Source organism: Phoenix dactylifera, chromosome 1, assembly GCF_051530095.1.
Source record: "Phoenix dactylifera cultivar Ajwa chromosome 1, Ajwa_hap1_PhDact_Kaust_v1.1, whole genome shotgun sequence".
In the NCBI taxonomy this organism is placed as follows: Eukaryota; Viridiplantae; Streptophyta; class Magnoliopsida; order Arecales; family Arecaceae; genus Phoenix; species Phoenix dactylifera.
This window is the reverse complement of record NC_143190.1, coordinates 37,710,010-37,725,993: the sequence shown is the minus strand read 5'-3', so window position 1 is coordinate 37,725,993 and position 15,984 is coordinate 37,710,010. Positions and strand designations below refer to the sequence as shown.

The 15,984-nt window shown below is 39.6% G+C and overlaps 2 protein-coding genes across 4 annotated transcripts; one reads left to right on the top strand and one right to left on the bottom strand.

Moving 5' to 3' along the window:
• The first annotated feature begins 92 nt into the window (after window positions 1–92).
• On the top strand, window positions 93–8,540 carry LOC103716817 (disease resistance protein At4g27190-like). Of its 2 annotated transcripts, XR_015988325.2 has the most exons (4): window positions 93–2,657; window positions 4,216–7,462; window positions 7,571–7,697; window positions 8,306–8,540. XR_015988325.2 is itself a non-coding variant. In XM_088724106.2 (3 exons), the coding sequence occupies exons 1-3, from the start codon at window positions 2,504–2,506 to the stop codon at window positions 8,334–8,336; spliced, it is 3,432 nt and encodes a 1,143-aa protein (XP_088580232.2). In that variant the 5' UTR covers window positions 93–2,503; the 3' UTR covers window positions 8,337–8,540. The 2 variants fall into 2 exon arrangements, 1 of the variants encoding a protein (XP_088580232.2); XM_088724106.2 differs by lacking the exon at window positions 7,571–7,697.
• Window positions 8,541–8,801: 261 nt separating this feature from the next.
• LOC103716836 (gibberellin 2-beta-dioxygenase 8-like) lies at window positions 8,802–13,649 on the bottom strand. Of its 2 annotated transcripts, XM_088724121.2 has the most exons (4): window positions 13,466–13,649; window positions 11,494–11,944; window positions 9,538–9,859; window positions 8,802–9,286 (listed from the first exon to the last, which is right to left on the bottom strand). In XM_088724121.2, the coding sequence occupies exons 2-4, from the start codon at window positions 11,925–11,927 to the stop codon at window positions 9,047–9,049; spliced, it is 996 nt and encodes a 331-aa protein (XP_088580247.2). In that variant the 5' UTR covers window positions 11,928–11,944; window positions 13,466–13,649; the 3' UTR covers window positions 8,802–9,046. The 2 variants fall into 2 exon arrangements, with proteins under 2 accessions (XP_088580247.2, XP_008803234.5); XM_008805012.5 differs by lacking the exon at window positions 13,466–13,649 and having other exon boundaries at window positions 11,494–12,098.
• Window positions 13,650–15,984: the final 2,335 nt, after the last annotated feature.

The following is a 15,984-nucleotide window of genomic DNA, read 5'->3' as shown; positions in this document are numbered from 1 at the left end:
TGATTCTTGAGATTGTTACGTCCTTTTTTCTATAATTTGATCACCGAGAAGAGTGGAAAGGATGCATTATAGCATTGTCTGCGTCTCTCTCTCTCTCTCTCTCTCTCTCTCTCTCTCTCTCTCTATATATATATATATATATATATGGAAATGTTTCGAAAGGAAAGAGAATTATTGGAGAAAGATTTCGACCCAGTTGTACTAAAAGACCGTTTTTAGCGGCTGCCTTTTAGTTTGAAACCAAAGTTCATGAAAAGTTGCGAGAAGGCACCGCGTCTCGGAGGTCGCTTTTCCCTCTCCCCTTTTCTTCCGGGTTACGATCACCATGACTCTCCTCTTTCGATGGCAGTGCCTCCCCTCTCAATCCCCCTCTACTCGTGCTTCCCTCCAGTACTGAGTTCTCTGGCGATCTTCCCATCGACGCCAACCAAGCCGACGGCCTCAGCTTCTCTCACTTTGGCCTCGAGTTCCTCCTTTTTGAATAAGCCGGTGATCTTCAGTGCTTTTTGATAAATTTTCTGCTATAATGACCGCCTCCATCACCAGGTCCTCAAAACTTTCTACCATCTACCCGGTTCAACTAGAGAGAGACACCAAGAGAGAGAGAAAGAGGGAGAAGAAAGAGAGAGAAATAGAGAGGAGAGAGAAAGAAAAGGGAGAAGAGGGGAGAAGGGAGAAAAACATTCACTCTCCTCTCTTTACGAACGGAAAATCCATCTTCCCCACCTCCTTTCTTCCTTTCCCCTTACCGAAAGTAGGTGGCAGTGGCGGTGGCCCAGCTACCCACCCGAAAACACCCACAGGCGGCCGCAACCTCGGCTAAACTTGGCGGTTGGCGGCGGCAAAACTCGGTAGAAGAAGACCGAAACAAGGATGTCCTGTTTCGGATGAAATTCTGGCAATTGTCAGCCTAAATTAAAAAAAAAAACGAAGGCCAAAACACCAAAGATGAAGGACGTTTATCTCGATCCTCGGGAAGAATAGCTTGAAATCGTGGCAAAATGTTGCCTATTTTTCGATGAAACTCAAAGGAGGAGGATGAGGGATCTTAAATAGGCAAAAATCTTTGTTTTTGGGTATTTGGATCCCTCTGAAACCCTAGAATTCAAATACAATCACGATCAGATGAGAGAGGAAGGAGACTTCTAGCCGGAGTCCTCCTCCCCTTTTTTCCTCACGTGCAGTGCACGCGAAGAGTTGGGCTGGCCTTTTCAGGCTGGCGCATAGGCCCAACTACTACGGGCCGCTGCAGTTTGTTACTTTCTTTCAAGATGAAAAATGCGATAAGGGAACAGGTTTGTGCTTTGGATGTTTATACGGTTGCTTTTATGCAAGGCAAAGAGCTTTGTACGCTATATGTGATGATAAATTTTATTATATTATGTAAGAAAAACCTGGAATATTTAGGCATGATCGAGAAAGTTAGGATTTTTTTATTTAAAAAAGGTAAAACGTATGAAATATTAGCCATTAGTGTCTGCTCATGGCTTAATGAATGGCTAAAGTTTCAAACTAGAGAAAATAATTAATAATGAAATAGTTTGCATGGTTCTGGAGTAACACGTTGTAGTTTTCAATTGAGGCAATCGGAGTCCCTTGCAAATACCTCCCAACCAAGCCACGACAAGCATACTCCACCTGGAGCAAAATCATCAAACCCTAGAGCCTGTCAAAAATCAAGAAGGGGAAGAGAGATTTCCAAGGGCGACAGGCAAGAGCCACCTTAAGCAAACGGTCAGGGAGAAGGGTGGAAGTGGACAAAGCTTAGGAGAGCGGAGGACAGAGGAAGGTTTGATGGCGTTAATGCGCCGGACCGACCCTAGATTAGGGTTGATGGCAACGAGAGAGAGCCAGTGGTCATCATGGCCTGAGAGATGGTACCGGATGGAGATGGGAGCCGTAAACGGGAAGCACTCGATGGCGAAGACCGGCGAGATCAAGAAAAGAAGGCATAGCGGAGTTAAAGATAAAGAGCAGAGAGGAGTAAAGAGGGCTCGGCAGAGGAGATTGACATGGATCAAGCCATTCGATGGTGAGGACTGGCGAGATCAAGATGGAGAGCAGCGGGGTAGGCGAGGAAGGCAGAGACGAGTAAAAGAGAAGCCAGAGAGAAACAAAGAGAATTTAATTTTCTCCTGACGATCCCTCCTCCCCCATTTCTCGATGCAACCGATCATTGTGAAAATTTAATTTTCTTATCTTTTATTCAAAATTCTACCAGTCAAAAATCTTTGCTTTCTTCTCCTTTGAAGGCATAAACATGAGAAACTAGTTTAGAATTTCTAATCAATAAGTTTGCAGCACATTTTTTCTCACCAACTTTGACTTCTCTAATACTTGCGGGTATAGATAGATTCCTTCTCCTCGATGTTGCTTTTGGAAAAGATATTCTTATACTTGCAGCAAATTCCTTTACGCAGGTTCCTGTACAGGATTTAGTTGCAAATCTCACGTAAGGTATGTGCAATGAGTGGAGCTCAAGGCTACATTTTTGCTTGTTTAGATGGATTGGAATGACGTCTTCGAGCCCATGAAACATAGTTCGTCTACTGCTTTCTATCAGTTTATCCCATGTTCCTTTATCTTCTGGCAACTGTTTTCTAGTTTTGAGCAGCTGCAGCCAGCCCTCGTAACATCTCTTCTCTCTTCTGTAAAAGGTATTTATAGTAAATCAATTCTTGTTATGATTTTTTCTTTCTTCTAAATGTTTTGAAATGCGGGGCAAGAATTTGTTCAGCAGATAAGAAATTTCAAGTCGTGACACCTGGATTTGAACTGGGGATAAAGGATTTGCAGTTCCCTGCCTTACTACTTGGCCATGCCACCAAATCTGATCCAAATAGATAATATTTCTATCCATCCATACTCTATTATTATTATTATTATTATTATTATTTTATCTCGAATCTCATTGTACTTATCTCTTTTAAAAAATTAATCCCTATTTTTTATTGGATTCAGTTTAGATTATCCTCCTGTCTTGCTAAACCTTCACAACCCATCCCATGCTCTCTAATTGAACCATCCCTCATAATCTTAATCCATTCCTTTCCTGGTGGTCAACACACAATGTGTTTCTTTTTGATCGGATTGAGACACAAGTCCCATTTGGCTAGGATGCTCGCGGATTTTTCATCTTCTTTCTCATGAAGCTGGAGATACTAGCTTCTAATCTGCATGTCTCTGCAAATCCTCTTTTCCATTTTTCTTTTTTTAAACATTATTTACCTCAAAGATTCTACTATAACATTTACGTTCCGCCAAAATGTGCTAGAGCGAGTGAAAGGCCCCATGGTGTTAACTTGCCATCTCCAACGAATCTGCTAGCAGCCTCTTCAAGTTCCGCTTGGAAACAAGAGGCTCTTCTCTTTTTTCTTTAATTTTTTTTTTTTTGCCCAAGAAAATTTCCCCCCCGGATCAATTGAAAATTCGATTCTATCTAAACTGCTCATTTTTAAATGATATCATCTCTCTGTGGCATCAGTGCTAACTACTCTATGTTTGGGTCTTTAGCAAGTCTATTGATAGAAATTAATCGGTTATTCTTAGATGCCTTGCCATTCCCTTTTTCTCATTCTAGTTATTAATATGTGAAGAAATGAAGAAAATTAGGGATACAATTCTACATGACATGACTAAAATTTCACCCCTTCCTTTTTTTTCAGTTCTTTAGGATAGGAGGGGGATAGGAAGAAAAGAAAAAGGGAATCTAAGATTGAATTTGAGGAACAGAAATGGAAATGTGTATCCAACTCTAGGACAGGATCCACAAAATCATAGCATAGAAAGAAGATACTTAAATGAAAGACTGGGATTTAGGATAGGAATAATTGATAGTTAGAAAGAAATTGTGTTACTTAATTACTACTTTATCATTAATTATTACTATTCTCTATTAATATTAATTATAATTAGATAATTACAACACATACAACACAACGAGATCTTTAGCTTTGGAAATGAAAATTGAATTTCAAGTTAGTAACTTCTATTGATTTTCTTATTGATTTTTTTTTCTTTTATTCTTCTTCAATTTGGGTGGAAAATAGAAGAAGTTAAGTCGATCCAAATTAAATTTTTTTTCTTCTAAATGTTTTGAAATATGTTTTCTCATATTTGATGAGAAGAGGCTTGGATAACGACTTCGAAACGTTCTGTTATGTCGTTATCATTGTTTACAATCTCATGCACAAAACTGTTTTTGTTTCTGTGAAGGGACCATGGAAGTTTTGTCTTCAATGATAACTGAGATCGGGAAATGTTTATGGCCACCTCTTAAGACTTGGGTGGCCTACCTTGCATGTTACGGCAAGAAAGTGGAGGAACTCAGGGAACATCTGGACAAACTGCAGCCGTTAAGGAACGACATAGTAAGACAATTAGATGAAGCACGTAGAAAAGATGAAGTGATCAAAGATGTAGTGAATGCGTGGCTAACAAGAGTAACTGAATGGGAGAGCAACACAAGTCGAATAGAAGACAAATTTAAACAGAATAAGAGATGCTGTAAAGGTTGCTGCCCTGATTGGTCTTGGCGCTATAGGCTAGGCAAGGAGGCTGCAGAGAACACAGTTAAAGCTGAGAATCTCCTACAACAAGGAAAAAGTTTTGGCAGTGTGTCTCAGCCTCCACCACAACCAATTTTTGAATCCATGCCAGCAGGAGATTTCATGGCCTTCACCTCGACTAGAGAAGCCATGAAAAAGGTATTTGACGCACTGGAAGATGAAAAGAAGCACTTGATTGGGATTTATGGTATGGGTGGTGTTGGCAAGACAACTTTAATGGAGGAAATAGGCAGGAGAGCTAGAAGAGAGAACATGTTTGATACTGTTGTAAAGGTGGTTGTATCACAAACACCAGATCCAGTGCAGATTCAACGCGATATAGCAGAGAGCTTGGGCACGACACTTCGGGGCCATGGTGACTCAGCAGCTACAGCACTTGCTTCCAGGTTAAAGAAGGAGAAGAAGATTCTAATAATGCTTGATGATGTCTGGGCTAGATTAGAGTTGAAAAAAGTTGTTGGGATCCCATTTGGAGAAGACCACAGTGGTTGCAAAATTTTAATCACCACCCGGAAAGCTCAAGTATGCGGAACGATGGAGTGCGACACTGCAGTCCTTGTTGATGTCTTATCGGATGAGGATTCATGGGTTCTATTCAAAAGCAAAGCTGGGGAAGTCATCGAGAATCCTGATTTGAAACCTTTGTCGAGTAAGGTAGTTAAGGAATGTGCACGCTTGCCATTGGCAATTGTTGTGGTTGGAAGGGCACTACGAGGGCGTGACAAGAAAGGCATGTGGGAAGGTGCCTTGCTGCAACTGAAGCGATCTATTCCTAAGAACCTTGAAGGTGTAGAGGACCAATTGTTTAAGTGCCTAGAACTGAGTTATAATTATATGAAAGATGAGGAGACAAAATTATTGTTTTTGTTCTGTTGCTTATTTCGTGAAGACTACAACATAACCGAGGACGAGCTAGCAAGGTATGCTGTCGGTGAGGGATTCTTGAAGGATGTCTATGAATTAAAGGATGCCCGAGCAAAAGTGCACTTATTGGTGGAGGATCTTATAGCTTCTTGTTTGTTATTAAACACTGACAAAGAGCGGGTTGTAAAGATGCACGATGTTGTTCGAGATGTAGCTGTATATATTGCATCGAAAGGTGAGAACCGTTTCTTCGTGAAAGCTGGGCTAGGAATGAAAGATTGGCCAGAGGAAGAAAATTTGGGAGAATGTCGGAGAATATCACTGATGAATAATGACATAAGCATACTTCCAGATCGGCCAAACTGCCCCAAGGTACATACACTGTTACTGAATGTCAATCCATCATTACATAGCATGCCGAGTGACTTCTTTAAGGGGATGGTATCACTTACTGTTTTAGATTTGAGTGACTCCAATATTGAGTCATTACCTTCATCACTTTCATGCTTGACAAAGTTGGGGACACTTCGCTTGGATAGATGCGAAAAATTACGTGACATCTCTCGGATTGGACACTTGCATAAACTTAAGATACTTGGCTTGCAGAAATGTCCAATTAATGTGTTGCCAGAAGAGATAAGTACTTTGGTCGATTTGAGGCTCTTTGATTTGTCATACTGCACCTCTCATAGAATACCACCTAATATGATACGTAAGCTATGTCGGTTGGAAGAACTGTACTTGAAAAGCTGCATGATAAACAAAGCTTTGCTAGTTGAAATTGCTTCTTTAGAGAGGCTGGTCTGTTTACAGGTTTATGTGAGGGATGTCAAATATTTTTCCCAGGAGGTGATTCCTCCTGGTGGTTTGAAAAACTTGAACCAGTTCATCATTTATACTGAAGTAGATTGGTTTGTTTTGGCTAATGTATATCAGAGGAATTTTTATCTCAAGGGAGTAAATAACATTGCAAATTGGGCTAAGGAATTGCTGAGGAAAGCAGAGGACCTTATCTTTGAGGGATGCAAGTGGGAATTCACGAGTCTGGCACTGCTAGATAAAAGCAATGGTTTCATAAGTCTGAAGAAACTCCGTCTTACAAGATGTCATCACTTGGAATGTCTCCTTGACACAGAAGAAGAGGCTTCACTAGTTGCCTTTGTTAACTTAGAAGTTTTAAACCTTTGGAACTTGGATAACTTGAATAGAATCTGCAAAGGACCGCTTCCAGCTCTTTCATTTGGAAAATTGAAAATGCTAGATATAATGCGGTGCAACAAATTGGTTGATATAATGCCAAGCTACTTTCTGCGAAGAGTGCATAGCTGTTTACATGTAGTTGCTGTGAAAGAATGTGAGAATCCACATGTATTGTTCAACTTCGAAGGACTTCAGAATGAAAGTGTAGTTCTGCCAAATCTGAGAACACTGACACTACATCGATTGCGAAATCTAAAAAGCATATGGAGTGGAGCTGTACTGCCTGGCAGTCTGCAGAACCTGAATTCTGTAGAAGTCATTGGTTGTGATAATCTTGCATCTATTTTCTCACAACGGTTGGGTTTAAGTCACTCAAAATTTCTACCCCCGCAAGCCTTTAGAAACTTGAGGGAGATAAAAATATGGAGCTGCAGGAGCTTGAGGTATCTCTTCTCAGCAAGCTTAGCCAATGAACTCCAAAGTTTAGAAAGATTGGAGCTGAAAAATAATGATAACATGGAGGCAATAATTGCAGAGGAGGATGGTGTTATACTAAAAAAGGATGCATTTCCCTGGCTCAAGGACCTATTGCTCATAAACTTGTTGATGGTGAAAAGCTTTTACCAAGGGGAGCCAGCAGAGATATTTATTGATTTTCCTTCACTAAAATACGTCAAGTTGGGGAGCTGTCCAAATCTAAGAAGGCTCCCATTTGGCCAGGAAAGTGCACCACGGCTGAGGAGAGTTCATGTTGCAGGAGATGAAGATGTGAAATGGTTCCAGAGCTTGGAATGGAAAGATGCAAGCATCCCTTTACGCTTTGATATCCAGTAAGAAATTTACCTAGCAATTATTCTGTAAGATCCAGTTATGCTTTGTTAGTTCTCCTCTATCATCACTGAGCACCATAACAACCTAAATGTTTTTTGCGCACGAAGGTTGCCTCCACCTGTTGTAGGACTCCCATAAGATAGCTATAATAGACCATCTGAATGGCAGCATGTGAATTTTTCCTTTGCTAGCAATTTATTATGATTTAGAATTCAACCATGCACATTAAAATAGGTAAGCAGGTGATGATGTGCCCTAAGTTTGATTCAAGTTTGGTAATTGAAACTAGGACATCAATACTTTTTCATTTGCAGGTGTACCCATTATTGCTATTCAGTTTCTTAAGATTTACCTTAGAAATTGAATTTAAAAATGGTCACATCTCTGAAACTCAAATCAAGATTTAAGACTCAAATAATTGATGCTTTTAATTCAGATTCCAGCCTATTACAAACTTACATCCTGTTACTTCCTGTAAGCTTTTCAATTTTCACCAAGCAGCGTGATATTCCTAAGGGCAGCTAAGCTCTGCGCTGTACTTGTGAAGGCTAAGCCTGTGATAGTCTACAGTCTGGCTTTAGCAACATAGCTTTTTCAAATTATGTATTTATGTGGAGTAATTATTAATTCTGGACTCTCAATCCACCAATTGAAAGCCAACTTATTTTGGAGTACTTTTTCTGATAGAACAAACAGTTGTAGCTGAATGCAGGAAAAGACTAGATTTTGGTCATGTCTACTCTGTTTTTCTAAATGCTCCTTAATAATGGCTGGGAGGAGCTTCCTTCTCTTTTCCTTCGTCTTTCAATGTTGCTGACAAAATTACTATGTCAACAAAACAGGGAATCAAGCATCGAGCATGACCAAGACTAGCCACATAAGTGGAGCAATGGATGATACATGGGCATTATTGTGGAGAGAAGTTTAATTACTTGCTTGGATCTACTTGTTTTCTGTTACTTCTTGCTTAATTACTTGCTTGTAGACAAGAGGATAATATATGTTGCTGCTCTGTGACTAGAATAAGTATTTGCTAGAAACATTTTACTCCATGATTTATTTATCACTATTCAATGATGTCTGACTGCATTGCTTTGATAAATAAAACTAAAAAGCTGTAAAACTGCTTTCATAGTTTATATTACAACCTAGTCCACCTAGCATTAGGCCACTCTTATTGCCTATTTGGTTATGTACTCCTTTAAACAAAGGGCCAATATTCTCGAGAAATTAAAATAAATGCTCAATGAGATCTACCATACCTTGTTAAGGCTAATGCCTGAAAGATGATAGTTGGATGAAGGTTAATGAACATGATCGTGCAGAGCTAGGAAGCAAAATCGCTCTCTTGCATCTCTTTTATTTGCTTTCCGTTAAGTTTTAACACATTATCTCAGATGCCGTAAACCTGTTTTTGTGCAATATATGCAACCTTGTTAAGGCTTCTTTTTCTGTGTGAAGATTAAATCTCTCGTTTTGGGCAAAAAGTGGGAAATAGGAGAACTCGCAAGAGCAAGAGCTCTGAAAGAACGGCAAAACTTTGCCATTTTTAATCTTCCGGTGGGCACAAGCCAAGGCTACGGTCATGTGCTTTGAGCAAGGAATCTTGGAAGCCCGACCTTGTGACCTGTTCGTCTAACATCCTCTCGGACTTGCTGTTTGTACTCCCCAAAGCTAAACTCTCTATAGATCGCAGGCTCTGCATGGCTCTGTATCACTGTGTCATAGGAGGGACACAGGAAGTATGCCACTGAGAACCTCTCCAGTTGTGGGTTCGACATGACTCTATGTTCCACGCTCTTGTACACCCCATTGCTCCATGCCTGCATGGATTCAGAAGCCACAATGCATGCCAAACCGTAGTAATTAAACTAAGCTTGATTTTAACTACTCCTTCAGAAAAAGAAATTAAAAAAAAAATCACACGAGAAGCTCCACCTAAGAAGAGTAGTTATAGGAATGACCAAATCAATGCCATACTAATATCATGTTCCACCACGGTCGTTTTCTCGGAAGGAGTTACCACCCATCTAATCAAGGAGAAATCGTTGTTAATGATATTGAATATATATACCTGGAACAAGTCGCCAATGTTGACAATTAATGCATTGAGATTGGGTTTAACAGTGATCCAGCTCCCATCCTTCATCAGTTGCAGCCCACCTACTTGATCTTGGCGTACTATGGTCAGGAAACTACTATCGGTATGGGGGATCAACCCAAAGACTCCATTTTTAACCGGACAAGGCGGATAACGATTCAGGCGTAAATAACAAGTATTACATGTGCAGTTCTCCTTTATGTACGTGCCGTCGCAGCCCAATCCTCTAGCTAATATCACCACTAGTTGATGTGCCAACCGTGACATTGCCGTCGAGAACTCCTCCATTATGTGCCTGTATCAAACGATAAGAATGGTTTGTGGATTCCATTTAATAACAGAGAGAGAAGAGGGGTGAGGGGGAGCCAATTCTAGTGTTTTTTTTTTTTTTTTTGCTCGTTACATGTATAAGATTTTAAAAGCAATTGTAGTAACACCGAAATTCTTCTACTTTATTTATTAATAGTATGCAACAAAGCAAATATATATATATATATATATATATATATATATATATATATATATATATATATATATATATATATATATATACACCCTACTGGTAGCAACTTAACAAAGTAGAAGTAAAAAAAATAATATTTTAAACTATATGGCTGTATACGGCACCAATCATCTTATCTCATTTTTGTGAATCTCATTTACAATGTGCTTAAGTAAGATTGTAGCCCTTTCATCTCATCTCGATTTGTTTTTATGGTACATATATGTGAATTATGTAGAGTATAATTTCTTATAGAAACTTATCTGGTAGGGTCGTATAGGGCTACCTGTGTAACTAAACAATAATTGTGATTATGATGCCATCGTACCATTATTGTCGTACTAGCTGACCTTCAATTAAAGTTAAAAGTTTTTCTGTTCATAAAAGGCCTGGGCATTGTCCATGATCTGCGCAGCATTGAAAGTGTCCCTCTAATTTAATTATACTCAATTGAACTATAGCAGATCTTCCAGCTTCATTTTTAAATATTTTATTTTTTTATTCTTATGAATATATTAATACTCAATTAATTTAATTTAACTAATTTATAAAGAAATTAAAAAAAAGGACTCTCACTAGTTTATTGTTGGAACGAAGAGAGACTATTTTCATGGACCATGGGTATTATTGAGTAAACTCCACATAAATAGAAAACCGCATAGGCTATCTCAATCACGGCCATAGCATGGTGACATGATTAGTGTGTTTAGTCCTACATCAGTTATTTACCAAGAAGATTTTGGATACTTATACAGAACTTAGGAATTTAAAAAAATATCTTCCAGCTAGCCTTTTTTTAGTGAGGGCCTGAGCTGTAATAGAAATGATATCGGAGCGAACTCAGCCCATAACCTATGTGGATTAAGGAATACTGCAACATGGATTTATAGAGATTGACCACGTGCCGATTATGGTATTTATAATTAAATTTGAATAGATTTGAATCTTTGGTGACGAGGATATTAGGATTTAAACAGAAGAAGTATGTGAGAATCCGTGCGGGCGTGTATTTAGTCCTATATCAATTATTCGCTGAAAAAAAATAGATACCTATACAGAACTAAAGAGCTCAAAAAATATATGTTTTGCTAAGTTTCTCTTTTTCCCAAGAAAAAAATAAGGTAGGAGGCTGGGCTCCTCCATGGGAGTACAAGACTTATCTCAGAAGAAATAAGGGCGGAGATTGGGCTCCTCCGAGGGAGTACAAGACTTGCAGCATGCTCAGGGCAAACAGATCAAAGAACAAGAGGGGTTAAAGAAGCGGGGGAGAGATCAGAATCAGAATTACAAGCTTGGAAAACGAAGATACGTTTTAGAGATAACAACATGATTCCAGGATGAAAAAAGAAGCACGAACTCTTTCGAATGCAGGCGGTGGCAACCAGTAGAGAGGATAATATGCTGTTCATGTTGAATAGAATGAGTACCTGGTGCTCGCTTTGGCGACACCGGTGGACGGCGCGAGAGGGATATGATACGCCTCCGACCACGACAACTGCTCGAGGGAGGTGGGCGTCGGCGTCCCCCAGCGATAGTTCTCGGGCGAGAAGTCCGGCAGCTTCTCGCTGGCCTTCTTCTCGAATGGCCGCCAGAACACGCCAACCTGCACCTCGCGTAGCCTGTCCATGACACCACTGGAGACGCCGTGGTTCACCACCTGGAAGAAGCCCCACTCGGAGGCAGCAGCCATGATGTCTCGCTTGCACTGCTCCTCCTTGGGCTTACCATTTAGATGGCTGAGATCGATGACAGGGAGCTCGTACTCCTCGGCTGCCCCCATTTGATCAGTATCGGATTGCTGCGGTTGGCGGCTGTCGAAGAGAGCTTTGTAGGTGGCGAGGAACGGTGGATTGGGATCCATTAGCACTGCACTGTGATCTTTAGCAGACAAAAAGGAACGGGACCAGGTTACCGCTCGGTACTCGGTAGAAGCTGCTGACTCCATGTAAGTGCGATTTAAATGGGTTGAACATGCGTACCAAGAAAAGAGGAAAAATTTGACCAAAAAAAAAGAAAAGAGAATATATATATATATATATATATATATATATATATATATATATATATATATATATATATATATATATATATATATATATATATAGGATCCCGTCACCAACGCGGCATGACCGAGTAAGCATGCACAGGGTTAGCCCAGAAATTTAAATATGACTCTTTTTTTATTGATGCAGAGGATAAATATGACTTTTTTTAATTACTTTTTGTGCCCATTTGATGCATGCATTAGGAACTATCAAAATATATTATTCTTGATTTCTGAGGATTTTAATGAGTAGATATTATTAGTTTTGGACTTCAAATGATTAGATATATATCCACTTGTCTTAGAAGGAGCGTAGTCCATTCTAATAACTTGGTATGCTAAAATAATTTACTTCATTCTGTAACCAAGTTAAACTTTCTTAAGGATCAAACTAATCTTTTTGACCAACATTATAATATTCTAAAAAACTTAGTTCCAGAAAAATTGCTAGCCATGTAACCATTAAAAGTGACCATTCAACAGTTTATTCTTCAATGGGCAAAGATATCAGTTCATTTGACCATTTGAACAATCATTTAAAGCGACCTCCCTAGGGCTGTTGCTGCATCAGGTATGCACAGCTCCCACAAATTATACACAAATAATCCTCTTTATTACCAACAACCGCGGACTGGTTGTTTGTGGAATTGTGAAGTTAGTGGCTGTAGACCTTTTGTATGTTCATTTACGAGCATCCCAAAATATTTTTTCCTACCTACAGTATCTATAATATCCTATCTACATAATGTAAGCCTACAGAACGATGATGCGTAGATTAATTTCCCATGCAAAATATTTAAAGAGGGACGTAGATGATTCCATTAAGATGAGGTTGTGGTAAAATTATTTTGTGAATCTTATCTCCTGCGCAGTATATTTTATTTATATGTTACCTCCACCCGTTGAGAATGGGAGTAGTACTGCTGTCAAAACTAGAGGAAGAATACTGCATATCTATATGTAAATATAATTATGTGCACACATTAAATGAAGGTGCCGATCAGCCTATTGGCATCAGTTCAAATATCTTTAGTATTGGATAGAGCTGTTCTAGTTCTCGTGTAGGTTAATTTTGAAGTCAGGCTTTAGCAAGCGATGAAGATATTCACGCAAGCCAAGCTAAGCGCAAATCACTTGAAAACTAACAGACTAGGCATACGACTATATGAAACCAGAACTTCATCGCATTTAGATATATGTGCTCTCATGTGATGGTTGTTGCATCGAGCAACAACGTAGACATGGAGACATGAGATAAGAAGAGCAGAACCTAGTTCATCCAAACGTAAAGATGGAATAAGAACCTGACACAAATAAAAAATGGTAGCGTGGAATGATTGGAATTAAGAACTTACTTGGAGAAGAGAGGAGGGAGTGCACAGTGGGGGGAGGAGTGGGAATGACTAAGTTGGAGCTAGAATATATAGACAGGATGGCGACCACGCATTGGCCATTTGCTGGTTTCTGGTTGTTGAGAAGAACACGTTTCTGAAGAGATTAGATTTTTGTTGACGTAATTAGATATTGGGAGAGGAGAGGTAAAGGAGAAATGATGACCAGGGAACGAGGTACACTGGGGGTGGGGGAGGAGGGATAGAGCTGGGGGAGCGGGGGCCAGTTGAAGGGGAGGTTACCGTATCCCTTTCTTCTCTCTCTCTCTCTCTCTCTCCGCGGCCCGCAAGCCAGATTTGACGGGTTCCTACGGCTCACCGTACCAGTGCGCACCCCATTTTCCTGTTTCTTTTTTTCTTTTCCTACTTTCCTCTCCTCCTCCGCGTCTTTTTTTTCTTTTTATTTTCCGTACATCCTATCAAATTACGGAAAAAAAAGGAAATACAAAGCAAGAGACACGTCAGATACGGACGTTCAAAAAAAAACTCTGAAATACTGAACGACAAAGAAGGCGATCATTCAGTCTGCTATCCTATTTGCTTTCTGTCTGAAAAACATCCATTATCTGAGCCAACCTGTAAGTCTCCTAGATAAGAGGATGGCCATTGCTATATCTATCCGCCCCACGGATCCAATCAACCATCTTAGATGAGTCTCCTTCGAAATACATCTACTCGGTATTAAGTATCCACCCTACCTCGTGGCTTCCCCGCGCCCAGGTCGGCATCTTAGGCTGGCTCACGTGCTAACTTCCGACGTCGGCAGGAGATAGACCGCGACCACGTCAGGTCGTAAAAGACTGGACACGTGGCCTTAGATCTTCTATTCAACCATGACGGTGCTGATGACGTCGGCAATGAGGGGTGGGTTCGTGTCGGAGCATCGTGGAACTATGCCAGATTGTTGTGCAGCTGCTGTTGTGTGGTTGTCCCTTTGCACCGTTCCTTGTCGTTCACTGTTCGACGGCCCTTTGCCCTTGTGCTTTTAAATCAAACCAACCTGGGTGACCAAGCAAGGAACGAGTATTCTGCCAAAAATATCATCAATAATGATTGCAGTACTAACAAAATGATTGGCATCCTTCACCTTCGCATGAGAGAATTCCAGTGTTCATTACTTCCATCCCAGATATGGACATTTTTCTATCATATTTTTCTTATGATGGAGACAACAAAGGACACAAAATGTTACTGCTATTTGTATCATATCTGCCTGAGTTGGTTCATCGATAGATAGCGTGTACTTCTGTTGTCATCACCTCTAGTTTACATCGCATGCTCAATGATTGATTCACTTAGGTGTAATGTCATACATCAGCAAGATGGTCTTGTAAGCGCCTGTCACAGGCTTGATGAAATTATTGCTCGCATGAGAATTTATGTGCTGATTCAAATGAATCTTGTCCCAGTCGCGCAATATAATAAGCATGCAAATATAGGCTATTGAGTGGTGAAAAGGTATAATTATTTATTCCAATTGCTTCATAGATATGTCTATATCCTAGTTAAATTTCTATAATGACACTAGATCTACCGCTCCTTGAATACATTCCACGCTCTATTAATTGTAGACTTGTCCAACAATGCGTTTTTCCATATTTGAAACTACTTTTCTTCAAGACATAAATTAGTGCATATGTCATATGAGGATATATAGATGGCATTGTTTTCACACAAGGATATTGATGTGGGCAACTATAAGATGACTCAAAAAAGTCTCTCGATTGTTTTGCACCGTTCACTTTGCTCCATCGATGGCATAATTCGCAATACTAATTCAGAGGGAGAAAATGAGAGTATAAAGCAACAGCTGAGGAACTTTTTTAGTTATATATGAGTTATGAATGCATTTTCACTCATATATATAGAAACTCTCAAGCAGATTGTTTAAACTAAAATTTGCCATCGTGTCCTTTAGCCCCATTATGAAGTTCTTATTGACATACTCAACTCAGTTAGTTAATTAATACCTAACTCCATTTAAACAAAAATCCTATTAAGTTGCTTGGGCTTTTATATTGCATGTCCGAAACTGTTTGAGGCAAATATGGAACATTAATGTCAAGGGCCAAGCAGTTGATTCTATAGGTAGACTTCATACTTAGGACTGTCGGATATCGATCATATCCAAGGCAAGCCAAAGCTTTTTATCAAGCTTTTAGGATAAACCATGCAGTGCTTCACATGTATATTGCTTAATACAAAAGAAATCTCCGACAAGATAGTCATGTGATTTAGGTTTCTACAAGAGGGCATTAATTTTCTTATTCTTCAAACATAGTTGAAGATTATGTGCTTATAATTGATGATCTTCTAGAAAGCGCCTACAATATATACACCTTGCAAGAAGGTAACAACATTTTCAAAGGAAGTGATTTGGATGGAAAACTTTCCTGCCTACTAATAGTCAAAGGCGATTTGTTGGTTCACTAACACCATAATGTTATTAGCTATCGTGCTTGCTTATGCCCATTCAACATCAT

Bases quoted from the DNA above. Each gene is read 5' to 3' on its own strand.
- LOC103716836 (XM_008805012.5), bottom strand. From the start codon at position 12,011: ATGGAGTCAGCAGCTTCTACCGAGTACCGAGCGGTAACCTGGTCCCGT. The intron at 9,860-11,493 runs GTACTCATTCTA...CGTTTGATACAG, and splicing joins GTCGCCAAAGCGAGCACCAG to GCACATAATGGAGGAGTTCT. The intron at 9,287-9,537 runs GTATATATATTC...GAATCCATGCAG, and splicing joins ACATTGGCGACTTGTTCCAG to GCATGGAGCAATGGGGTGTA.
- LOC103716817 (XM_088724106.2), top strand. From the start codon at position 2,504: ATGGATTGGAATGACGTCTTCGAGCCCATGAAACATAGTTCGTCTACT. The intron at 2,658-4,215 runs GTATTTATAGTA...GTTTCTGTGAAG, and splicing joins TCTTCTCTCTTCTGTAAAAG to GGACCATGGAAGTTTTGTCT. The intron at 7,463-8,305 runs GTAAGAAATTTA...TCAACAAAACAG, and splicing joins CCTTTACGCTTTGATATCCA to GGAATCAAGCATCGAGCATG.